The sequence below is a fragment of the Anabrus simplex genome, chromosome 2, assembly GCF_040414725.1.
Source record: "Anabrus simplex isolate iqAnaSimp1 chromosome 2, ASM4041472v1, whole genome shotgun sequence".
NCBI classification, from domain to species: Eukaryota; Metazoa; Arthropoda; class Insecta; order Orthoptera; family Tettigoniidae; genus Anabrus; species Anabrus simplex.
In genome coordinates, this window is record NC_090266.1 from 215,345,833 (window position 1) to 215,359,466 (window position 13,634).

The 13,634-nt window shown below is 38.0% G+C and overlaps 1 protein-coding gene across 7 annotated transcripts in view; it reads right to left on the reverse strand.

Moving 5' to 3' along the window:
• Nucleotides 1-13,634, reverse strand: part of Ctns (Cystinosin) — a 636,400-nt gene that overhangs the window by 396,524 nt on the left and 226,242 nt on the right. For all 7 annotated transcript variants that reach the window (XR_010859250.2, XR_010859248.2, XR_010859246.2 and 4 more), the window contains exon 2: nucleotides 5,252-5,333. Coding sequence is in view for 2 of the 7 variants with exons in the window: in XM_067140511.2 (XP_066996612.2) it covers nucleotides 5,252-5,297 (46 nt within the window). In the remaining 5 variants the exon portion in view is untranslated. The remainder of the gene's footprint in view (nucleotides 1-5,251; nucleotides 5,334-13,634) is intronic.

Genomic DNA, 13,634 nt, shown 5'->3' on the forward strand with positions numbered 1-13,634 from the left:
AATAACAATATACAATATTTACATCACTAGATGGAGCAATAAATAACTTGCTGAGACAAATTCAGTGAAAAAAGGATTAATGTAAAACATAATTGAATCCAAAAAGTGAGCTAAAACTAAAAAGTTCACATAAAGCCGTAAATTACATGCCAGTCAATTTGACATGTGTTTCATGTAAGCTTTGGGAAAGCATTATTTCTGATTATTTTAGACTGGTTCGATACAAGGCAGGTCAGGTTTATGAAAAGTTATTCCAGTGAAGCTCAACTTTCAGGATTCCAGCAAGATATAGCAGGTATCTTAGATTCAGATCAAATAGGCTGTTTCGCGATTGACCTGTTTAAGGATTTTGATAGGGTAGATCACGGGAGACTACTGGAAAAAATGAGTGCAATTGGATTAGACAAAAGTGACTGAAAGGCTGGCTATATTTCTAGGAAATTGAACTCTGAGAATTACATTAGGTGAAATATTATCACATCCTGTAATCATTAAGAGAGGAAATTCCCCCAAGGCAGTATTACTGGACTTCGATGTTTTCTTAATATATGAATGATATGAGTAAAGAAGTGGAATTGGATATCGAGAATCAAGAATGACACTTGTTTATAAGGATATGTTTCGTCTCTTGATGCGAGATATCTTCAGCTTAGCAATACATAAAAATGACAAGAGACATTCAAATCAATATATGTGTTTTAATTAATGTGTGTCTTGTTTGAATTGAATTTTGGAAATTTTTCTAGAAAGATTGTCCTTGGGCCATCACAATCCTCTTATTTACTAATTATATTAATTAGTTATGAAAACTCATTTGAAAGTTGGGATTTTGTTAAAAATGTTGCATAATCAAATTTCCTACTGTTAAAACATTTGGCACCCTGAGCTTGGATAAAAAAGTAGTGTAGATATTGTAAAGGTCCGTATTATAGACACAACAAATGATTCATTGTAGAATGAATTCACTGGTCTTGCATTCATAATGCTAGTGGTTTAATGTTGCACTAACGAATCAAAGGTTTTCAGCGACACAAGGATGGGAAAGGGCTAGGATTGCTAAGGTAGCGGCCGTGGTTTTAATTACGGTACAGCCACAGCATTTGCCTAATATGAAAATGGGAAACCACAGAAAACCATCTTTAGTGCTGCCGACGGTGGTATTCAAGCCTACCATCTCCCAAATGCAAGCTCACAGCTACGCTCCCCTAACCATGCAGCCAATTCGCTCAGTGCATTCATAATATGCAACAAACAAGAAAACATTTTCACATGTCGTAATTGTTACCAACATTTAACTGAAAGCACTATATGACAATAGCACATCTAATGCATTATTTTAAATCTGAACAAAGAATTTTAAAAGTCATTTCAGGGTCAATAGTTTGCTTGGGGTCAAAGTGTCAAGGGAATACCGTATTTGCTTACATATAACTTGCACTTTTTTGACAAACAATAACTGAACATTTTCAGTGCGTGATATATGCAGGGATTTGTGTGCAAAAGATTGTATTCCCAAAAATTTGCATTAGGCTATTTAAACAAGACAACTGGCATACTTACCCTATTCATTGTCACTGCCTTCAGTCCCTGCGTGCATCCTTCTGGTCACCATCCCATCTGCATCATCCTGACTTCCGTCCAATGCATTTGTGATGCCTGTCTTCAAGAAACTCTTCACAATAATGTCTGTCGACACCATAACCCATTCCCGCATAACTGAATCACACACGAGTTCACCTGACGGCCTCTTTATTTTGCCTGCTGGCGTCAGCTCATGTTCCCCTCCTACCATCCATAAGGCGTACAATTTACGTTTGTTGTCCTTGAAGGGCTTGTTAAGGGAAACTTCTAAGGGCAGTAGACAATGAGTGAGTTCACCAGGAATTACGAGATCGGTTTTCATTTCCTGAAGACATTTCTTCGTATCTTCCACCAAGTGTCTGCAGAATTTGTCCAACACTAGCATTGCCGGACATCGAAGCAGTGCCCCTGGCCGTGCTCCTCACACTGTAAGGATCCAGTCCTGGACAAGAGCTGTATCCATTAATCCTTTCTCTTGAATCCGTACATGAATGCCTATGGGAAACTTTGCTTTAAGCACCATTTTTCTCTTGAAAATAACGTACGGTGGCAATTTTCTTCCGTCTGCAGTTATTGCTAGCACGGCAGTGCAACGCTATCTCTCACACCCAGTTGTATGTACAAGCACCCTAGATTCTCCCTTCTTGTTCATGGTGGTGTTGTATGGCATGCTGAAGTTTATCGGGGTTTGATCTGCATTGCCAATTTGAGATAAGAGGTAAATGTTTTTCTTCCGCATTGCTATCACATGGTGATGAAAATCTACGATTTTGTTGCTGAAATCGCTTGGCATTCTCTGGCAGAGAGATGTTTGCCTTCGCAGACACAATCCCTTTCGTGTCATGAATCTACGGATCCAACCCTGGCTCACTTTCAGATCTGAACAGCTGATTCCTCCTTTAATTGCTAGTTTGTGACTTTGAAACGTAGCATCCTGTGCGAGGTACTAAAGCCATCATTTCTCAACTCTGTAACGTAATGAAGCAACTCGTCTTCCAGCTCAGGAAACTTAGCAGTTTTTGGCCCTCTGAATGCCTAACGTGTTTAGTTGGCGGTTTCTAGAGCAGCTTTCTGTTTACGCCAGTAGCAAACATTAAACTCAGTCACACTGAATTCTCGACCGGCAGCTCTATTACAATGTTCTTAAGCACATTTTACCACTTTGAGTTTAAACCCAGCTGTTTAACTCCCACGTTCCTCCATAACTTAAAGATCGACCTAGACAAGAAAACTTAACTGGGAAACAACAATGAAACGTGAAGACAGAATACTGGTACTTGTCAAAAATACAACAGATGGACAATACCTAATACCGTGATCACTTGACTGCCTGGACACGGAATTAGAGTAGGCAAAGCTTTATCTGACCCTGTAATAATTAAGAGGGGAATTCCTCAAGACAGTATTATTGGACCTTTACGTTTTCTTATATATATAAATGATATGAGTGAAGAACTGGAATCAGAGATAAGGCTTTTTGCAGATGATGTTATTCTGTATAGAGTAATAAGTAAGTTACAAGATTGTGAGCAACTACAAAATGATATTGATAATGTTGTGAAATGGACAGCAGGCAATGGCATGATGATAAACAGGGTTAAAAGTCAGGTTATGAGTTTCACAAATAGGAAAAGTCCTCTCAGTTTTAATTACTGTGTTGATGGGGTGAAAGTTCCTTTCAGGGATCATTGTATGTATCTCGATGTTAATATAAGGAAAGAACTTCATTGGGGTAATCACATAAATAGGATTGTAAATAAAGGGTTCAGATCTCTGCACACGTTTATGAGGGTGTTTAGGGGTTGTAGTAAGCATGTAAAGGAGAGGGAATATGAGTCTCTGGTAAGACCCTAACCAGAGTATGGTTGCAGTGTATTGGACCCGCACCAGGATAACTTGATTCAAGAAATGGAAAAAATCCAAAGAAAAGCAGCTCGATTTGTTTTGGGTGATTTCCGACAAAAGAGTAGCGTTACAAAAATGTTGCAAAGTTTGGGCTGGGAAGACTTGGAAGAAAGAAGACAAGCTGCTGGACTATGCAGTATGTTCCGATCTGTCAGCGGAGAGATGGCTTGGAATGACATTAGTAAACGAATAAGTTTGAGTGGTGTCTTTAAAGTAGGAAAGATCACAATATGAAGATCAAGTTGGAATTCAAGAGGACAAATTGGGGCAAATATTCGTTTATAGGAAGGGGCGTTAGGATTGGAATAACTTAACGAGGGAGATGTTCAATAAATTTCCAATTTCCTTGCAATCATTTAAGAAAAGGCTAGGAATACAATAGACAGGGAATTTGCCACCTGGGCGACTGCCCTAAATGCAGATCAGTATTGATTGATTGAAGGAAACACTCCCAGTTCATGTGAACAGCTCTGCCAGACAGGTAGCGATAAGCATGTTGACAGACGGAAGAGTGAGAGGGATTGCTGAGTGTGACTGACTGGCTAGGAATGTGGCCTTGTGGCAGTGGTTTGCGAGTTAGGTATTTTTGTTACAACAGCTAGCCTCAACCATTCTGCAGGTAGAAAGAAATGCAGCTTCTTCTTGCACTGTTACATACAAAGTACCATAACAGCAATTGGTACAGTCCTGATATTTAATGTAGGCATGTCCACCGAATACCCAAACATTATTTTGTGTGCGTACCGTATGTCTTTATGACAATGTCAGAAATTAATGTGAGTTATGTGCGGGGATTTTTCCCTGCAATTTCAAATGTTAAAAACAGGGTGCGAGATATATGCGGTGTCAAGTTATATGCGAGCAAATACGGTATATGATATAAAGAAAATTTGTATGCAGTAAATAGATAGATCAGGATGTGATATGACATGCCGCTTTAACATATCACACCGACAGTCCAGCTCCTTGGCTAAATGGTCAGCATTGAGGCCTAAAGGTCAGAAGTTCCCAGTTCGATTCCTGGCAGGGCTGGGGGATTTTAATCTCATCTTGTTAATTCCTCCAACTCTGGGTGTTTACGTTTGTTCCAACACTCCCCTCTTCATACACACACAACATGCCATACTACTATCTACATCAGAAACATGAAATAGTGAATACATATTCCTCCACATAGGGTTGGTGTCTGGAAGGACATCCAGCTGTATAACAGGGCCAAATCAATATATGAGACGTAGTTCACATCTGAAACCTCACAGGGGTGGGGATAAGTGGTAGAAGAATAAGAAACCCACAAATATTAAGATATTTATAATAGAATATCTGTAATTTAAAACATGATAAAAATTAATTTATGCCACTTCCTCTGGCTAAATGGAAAAGGAAGAATCTAAAGATCAGTTTCTACTTGCACCAGCAAGCCAACACAGGGGTCATATCATGTAACACAGTTTATAACCTTCTGTTCTCAATATGAATTTATAACCACCAATATTTATCACGATAACATTACTCAGTAGCAATGATACCTACAAGACAGACATTTTATGAACATTATTCACAGATTGCAGACATAAAATGCACATTAACTGGAATATTTCAATATGCAGCACTATTCCTTTAAAGTAAGATAGTTCTAGGAAGCATAAACATAATCAAGTATTACTGCTACAGAATGGCATGAAGTTAAAAAAAAAAAAAAAAAAAAAAAAAAAAAAAAGCAAACTTGCTGAGACAAACAACAACTAAGTAGTAGAATACCTACCCAATACAAAAACTTCCAGGACACTGTACAAGAGTTTATATTCCATAGTGCTGCAGAGATGAACTTAGATGAGGACTGATGCCTAAAAACAAAGAAAAAGCATGTTACAAAACTTTGCACAAAGAGGAATGTTTAGTACATTAAGAGGAAACAACAGATGCATTACCTAATACACTGCTCTAACATGCATCATATCTACATATATAAAATTACTAGCAATTACCTGCAGCTTCACTCGCGTGGATTTCATAATTTGATCAAAGTAATCGTTCCTCGGCATTGTACTAAGACATTATCTGAAAATTCCTAAAGTATAAACACTCATCCAAAAAGTAAGTTTCATTTACCCCAGAAATTCTTTGTAAACCATGTTTGTGGTATTACCATTTGGTGCTAAGACGACCAAGCGACATAGAACTGTACATATGAGAAACAATCTTCTCTCCAGTCGAAAAAATAAATACAAGTTCCTTTATTTTTAAAGGAGATTCCAAATACCTATTCTCATGTCTGTAACATTTTCAGTTTTTGAGATATACATAAGTATCCCCGTAAAAAGAATACAACCCCTTGATCAGTCCTTCCCCCACCCCCATCAACAGTAAATGTATTTTCTGAAAACAAAAATACCTGTTTCTTTATTTTTAAAGGAGGTTCCAAATACCAATTTTCACGTCTCTAACATCTTCATCTTTTAAGATATAAGTATCCTCATAAGAAATAATTCAAATATTTTTCACTTTTTTTCACTCCCCGTTAAGTACCTCATCCAAAAACAAAGAGGTACATGTTCCTGTATTTTTAAAGGTTGTTCCAAATACTGTACCAAGTTTCTTGTCTCTAACATATTAAGTTTTTGACATAAAATGTAGATATACTGGTACTCATTTTAAAAATTCTACTGCTTTTCCAATTACTTCCAGCCTCTTAACTGGATTTTCCGAAAAAAAAAAAAAAAAAACGTATTTCATTACTTTTGAGGAGATTCCAAATACCAGTTTTCATTTCTGTACATCTGTAACACCTTCAGTTTTTTAAATAAATGTATACTCATAAAAATAATTAAACTTCTTCTTCTTCTTCTACCTCTTCACTACCTTCCACCCCTCTACCACCTTAAGTGGACTTAAAAAATAATAAAGGTGTTCAGTAATCCACCAACTCAATACTTTATTTCTACTTATAGCGGTTACATAAAACGCAACAACACTTATTTGGGCCATGTTTCGTCCTCAATTTAGGGCATCTTCAGCCTAAAATATAATCTTCAAAAGTACATATAATATTACAACAGAAGCTAAAAGATTAGGTAATTACTAAAATTTGGTACATATAATGTGAATATTGATACATCAATGAAAACATTTTAATGGAACACTGTCAATGATCATACTAAAACTATCTTGCCAGAGATAATGAACACCTTTATTCTTTTTGAACAGTAAATTTTCAATACGGACCAATAATGAGGTTTATAACATGTAATATTAAGTGGCCTTTACGAAAACAAAAAAATACGTGTTTCTTTATTTTGAAAGTAAATTCAAAATACCAACTTTCACATCTGTAAAGGCTTTATTTTCTAAGATAAAGGATCCTCATAGGCATATTTCAACTCCTTATTTACTTATTTTCAACCCTACACCCCTTATGTCAATTTTCCAAAGAAAACAAATGCATGTTTCTTTATTTTTAAAGGAGATTCCAAATACTAATTTTCACGTCTGTAACATCTTCAATTTTGAGATACGGTATAAGTATCCTCATAAATTTAATTCAATTCCTTTTTCACCCCCTTCCTACCCGTTAAGTTGATTCCCCCATCCCCAAAAGTGTGTGTGTTTCTTTGCTTTTAAAGGAAATTCCAAATATCAATTTTCACGTCTTTTACATCTTTAATTTTCGAGATATAAGTGTCCTCATACTTTGAAAGAAAATTCCAAAGACAAATGTTAATGCCTCTAACATCTTCAGTTTCTGAGGTATAAGGATCCTCATAAAAGGAATTCAACTCCTATTTCACCCAGCCCGTTAAGTTGATTTGCCCTCCAAAAAATGCGTGTTTATTTTTTGAAGGGGATTCCAAATACAAATCTTCATGTGTGTAACCGCAAGTTATTGAGATATAAGTTTTCCATAAAAAGAATTCATTTTTTCACTTCCTTTCACCCTATCACCTTAAGTGAATTTATAATACCAATATAATGGTCCTTTATTGGACATTATAAATTTTCCAGCTAACTCATTCTTGGTTGCCTGCGTTTTGCCCTCGTGTGCTAAGTTAGGCTCGTCAGTTGGGACCTAGCACACCACCCAAGACGCAAGGCTAGTGCATACCGTGGAGGCCACTGCATAAGCTATTTGAAGCCACCAGCAGTGCCAATGCACTATGAGAGCCATGTCTCATTACCAAAAAATAGATGCCTGCCTGGCCATCAAATGATGTAGATGTTGATTCCCATAGGGAACCTAAAATATTTGTCCTGAATGAGTAAATTTATAATACCAATATAATGGTCCTTTATTGGACATTATAAATTTTCCAGCTAACTCATTCTTGGTTGCCTGCGTTTCGCCCTCGTGTGCTAAGTTAGGGCGAAACGCAGGCAACCAAGAATGAGTTAGCTGGAAAATTTATAATGTCCAATAAAGGACCATTATATTGGTATTATAAATTTACTCATTCAGGACAAATATTTTAGGTTCCCTATGGGAATCAACATCTACATCATTTGATGGCCAGGCAGGCATCTATTTTTTGGTAATGAGACATGGCTCTCATAGTGCATTGGCACTGCTGGTGGCTTCAAATAGCTTATGCAGTGGCCTCCACGGTATGCACTAGCCTTGCGTCTTGGGTGGTGTGCTAGGTCCCAAATGACGAGCCTAACTTAGCACACGAGGGCGAAACGCAGGCAACCAAGAATGAGTTAGCTGGAAAATTTATAATGTCCAATAAAGGACCATTATATTGGTATTATAAATTTACTCATTCAGGACAAATATTTTAGGTTCCCTATGGGAATCAACATCTACATCATTTGATGGCCAGGCAGGCATCTATTTTTTGGTAATGAGACATGGCTCTCATAGTGCATTGGCACTGCTGGTGGCTTCAAATAGCTTATGCAGTGGCCTCCACGGTATGCACTAGCCTTGCGTCTTGGGTGGTGTGCTAGGTCCCAACTGACGAGCCTAACTTAGCACACGAGGGCGAAACGCAGGCAACCAAGAATGAGTTAGCTGGAAAATTTATAATGTCCAATAAAGGACCATTATATTGGTATTATAAATTTACTCATTCAGGACAAATATTTTAGGTTCCCTATGGGAATCAACATCTACATCATTTGATGGCCAGGCAGGCATCTATTTTTTGGTAATGAGACATGGCTCTCATAGTGCATTGGCACTGCTGGTGGCTTCAAATAGCTTATGCAGTGGCCTCCACGGTATGCACTAGCCTTGCGTCTTGGGTGGTGTGCTAGGTCCCAACTGACGAGCCTAACTTAGCACACGAGGGCGAAACGCAGGCAACCAAGAATGAGTTAGCTGGAAAATTTATAATGTCCAATAAAGGACCATTATATTGGTATTATAAATTTACTCATTCAGGACAAATATTTTAGGTTCCCTATGGGAATCAACATCTACATCATTTGATGGCCAGGCAGGCATCTATTTTTTGGTAATGAGACATGGCTCTCATAGTGCATTGGCACTGCTGGTGGCTTCAAATAGCTTATGCAGTGGCCTCCACGGTATGCACTAGCCTTGCGTCTTGGGTGGTGTGCTAGGTCCCAACTGACGAGCCTAACTTAGCACACGAGGGCGAAACGCAGGCAACCAAGAATGAGTTAGCTGGAAAATTTATAATGTCCAATAAAGGACCATTATATTGGTATTATAAATTTACTCATTCAGGACAAATATTTTAGGTTCCCTATGGGAATCAACATCTACATCATTTGATGGCCAGGCAGGCATCTATTTTTTGGTAATGAGACATGGCTCTCATAGTGCATTGGCACTGCTGGTGGCTTCAAATAGCTTATGCAGTGGCCTCCACGGTATGCACTAGCCTTGCGTCTTGGGTGGTGTGCTAGGTCCCAACTGACGAGCCTAACTTAGCACACGAGGGCGAAACGCAGGCAACCAAGAATGAGTTAGCTGGAAAATTTATAATGTCCAATAAAGGACCATTATATTGGTATTATAAATTTACTCATTCAGGACAAATATTTTAGGTTCCCTATGGGAATCAACATCTACATCATTTGATGGCCAGGCAGGCATCTATTTTTTGGTAATGAGACATGGCTCTCATAGTGCATTGGCACTGCTGGTGCCTTCAAATAGCTTATGCAGTGGCCTCCACGGTATGCACTAGCCTTGCGTCTTGGGTGGTGTGCTAGGTCCCAAATGACGAGCCTAACTTAGCACACGAGGGCGAAACGCAGGCAACCAAGAATGAGTTAGCTGGAAAATTTATAATGTCCAATAAAGGACCATTATATTGGTATTATAAATTTACTCATTCAGGACAAATATTTTAGGTTCCCTATGGGAATCAACATCTACATCATTAAGTGAATTTTCCGAAAACCAAAAAACATCTTCAGTTTTGAGATATATGTATCCTCATATAAAGGAATTAAACTCCTTTTTCACTCCACCCCCGCCCGTTAAGTTAGTTTCCCCCCACCCAAAAAAATGCGTGTTTCTTTATTTTTAAAAGAGAATCCAAATACCAATTTCCACGCCTGTAACCTTCTGTTTTGAGATATAAGTTTCTCCAGAAAGATAGTTCAATTTTTTTTTTACTTCCTTTCACACTCCCCACTCAAGCGAATCTTCCAAAAACAAACAGTACCCGTTTCTATGAAAGAGCTTCCAAATACCAATTATCACGACTGTAACATTTTCAGTTTTTGAGATATATGTATCCTCGTAAAAGGAATTCATTTCCGTTTTCATCACACCCCCCCCTACCAACTTGATTCCCCCACCAAATGCGTGTTTCTTCATTTTTAAAGGAGATTCCATATACCAGTTTTCACGTTTGTAACATCTTTAGGTTTTTTGGTATATATATTCTCATACAAATAATTCAACTAATTTTTCAATTCCCTCCCCCTGTTAAGTGTTTTTCCGAAAACCGAAGAATACGTATTTTCTTATTTTTAAAGGAGATTCCAAATACCAATTTTCATGTCTGCAACATGTTAAGTTTTTGAGATGTGCTGTAAATACTCTAATTTAGAATTTCATCCCCTTTTCAGTTCCTCTTAAGTGGATTTCACGAAAAAATATTTATGTTTCTTTACTTTTACAGGGAATTCCAAATACCAGTTTTCAAATCTGTAATATGTTACATGTCTGGGATAATTTGCAGATATAGTTTTCTTTTTAATTCAGCCCGTTTGTCACTCCTGTTCACCCCCTAGTCATCGGATTATCCAAAAACACAAGAATACCTGTTTATTTTCAAAGGAGATTCCAAATTTCAATTTTCATGTCTGTAACATCTTCAGTTTTTGAGATATAAATCCCCTCATAAAAGGTGATTAACCCCTTTTCTGCCCTTTTCACCCCCCCCCCCCCCCTTAATGTGATTTTCCGAAAACGAAGAAATAAGTTTCTTCATTTTTAAAGGAGTTTCCATATACCAATTTTTACGATTGTAGGCTTACATTTTTAAGATATAGATATCCTCATTTTTAAAATTCACCCCCCTTTCCACCCCCTAAGCGACAGAATATCCAAAAATCCTTCCTTAGTGAGCACCTGCATGTTAATATGAATGTATCCCCAAAATTTCATTTCTTTATGTCCAGTAGTTTTGGCTCGGCGATGATGAATCAGTCAGTCAGTCAGTACGAGTTATTTTATATATATAGATAATTTTGTCTGTGCACTAATTTTCAACTCATACTATATTTTTATCTTGGATTAGGTATACAAAAGTTGAAGGTAGTTTTAATTAGTTACTGTAGTTATGACATCACAAGAAAATGACTCTACAGAATTTCACATAACTTAGTATAGAAGTTCATGAACACCCTGGTTGTACACTATGCTATACACCAAGTGATTTTTTTTTTTGCTAATTGCTTTACGTCACACCGACACAGATAGGTGTTATGGCGATGATGGGACAGGGAAGGGCTAGGAGTGGGAAGGAAGCTGCCGTGGCCTTAATTAAGGTACAGCCCCAGCATTTGCCTGGTGTGAAAATGGGAAACCACGGAGAACTATCTGCAGGGCTGCCGACAGTGGGGTTCGAACCTACTATCTTCCGAATACTGGCCGCACTTAAGCGACTGCAGCTATCGAGCTCGGTACCAAGTGATTGAAAAGGTGATGCAAAAACTGAAGTAGCCCATAAGAGGTCGAAGTTTAATGATTCTTGAAGATGAACGTATAACCTAGGACACAATGTAATAGACAAGAAAAATCTTCCACCGATCAATACATGCAACGCAACATGAACTCAAATTTTAATAGACGTTTTTAAAATATACCATGTTTTAATGTGTTTAATGTGCTATATATTTTTAGTGTCTTATGATGTGGCATATATATTTTAATGTGTTTATGTACTCAAGTCCATGCTCAATCAATAGGTTTTAATTTATTCTAACAATCACTACTTTTAATCAGAGCAATTAAAAGCAACATACTGCAATATATTTTACTTCCATTTTTTATCAGACATCCGGATGCTCTTAAGTAACTTCTTTGTAATTTATCCCATGACTGTAAAATTGGTGTGCTAGCTGATGATGGCCAAGATAGGTCGAAACCGGTACTAGTGTAGTAGTTCATCCACAATAAATGTATTGATCGGTGGAACATTTTTCTTGTCTATTACATTGAATCCAATCAATACGGAATATGAAACTTATAAATAATAACCTAGGACACAACCTTGAGTCAGGGCAAGCCTGGGAAGGATACGAATGACATAATGAACAATTTTAAATTTATTTTTTTCCAAAATATTCAACATAGCTAAACAATGCAGAATTGACAATGCATTTAATGTAGGCATTACATGGCATTGTAAATTCTGACTGAGGTATGCAGACGGTAAAATGGGGCACTGATTTGGATGATGACAGGCAGTCATACTGGATGCTAGTACATGTAACACATGGACTGGGTACATCCACTTGTCATTCGTGTGCCCAGCATCCAGTGGGTTGTTTGCAGTGCAGTACTGTATTGGTTGTGTGTGCAATATCCATGAAGGGGGCTATTGGTGGAACACTGATACATGTTTGTAAATCTCCAAGGATGCACTTCATCTACAGCAGAGCTGCCGGTAATGAACATGAAGCTCAATACATGTACCACAAACAATATCCGACAAGACACCATCCACAGCGCCATACATTTCAAAACATTCACCGCCGGCTCAAAAGACAGGTTTGTTGGACGTCGGGCTTGAGCACCTGCAACTGAACAGGAAGTACTTGCACATGAAGAAGAAGAGCAATCTATCAGCCCATTTTTCACTGCACAACAGCCAGCTGCACTCTTATCATTGCCAGTGAGTTCAGGGTTAGAGTATGGAGGATTTTCCAGGACGAGTGCAATTTTGTCAGTGGCTGGTGGCCATTGTGCTAATGAACACAATTTTCAAAACTACCGGTATGTGTTTGTCACAGATGAGGCACAGTTCATAAGAGACAGCTTCTTTAATCGTCTTAACAGCCATATCCGTTCAGTGTAATCCTGCCATATTTGAACACAACTACCAACATAGGTTCACCGTGAATATATGGGCCAATATTATTAGCAATCACCTTGTTGGACTGTTCCTTCTGCCACCACATATGAAAAGGATGATATACCATATGTTTTTTGCAAGATATTCTGCCACAACTGTTAGAGGATGCGTCATTGATACCATACATTTTGATGTGGATGCAACTAAATGGAGATCCTGCACACTTTCCTTGTGCAATACATTATGTACATAGCACATATCCCAGGCATTGGATCGAAAGAGGAGGCCAACTGCAAGGTCAGCACACATTCCTGATCTGACTTTTCTGGATTTCTTCTTGTGGTGGTATATCAAAAGCCACGTGCATGTGACACCAACGCGCGACCTATAAACACTTCTCACTAGGATACTCGCAGCATCTGATGAGGTTCCTGCCATATGTGTGTGCACCAAAGTTTACTACACTGAAGTAATGTATTGTATGTGGTGGGCAACAGTTAGAAAAGCTTTCATCAACAACATTGTGTGTCTCGTGTCAAATAAGACTGTGTGTACAAATAAACATTACTTCACTTAATAATAATTCTACTCTCTTGTAGGCTAGCTGCTTCACAATGTGGTGTTGCTGTGGCTACAGTAAATTCAATT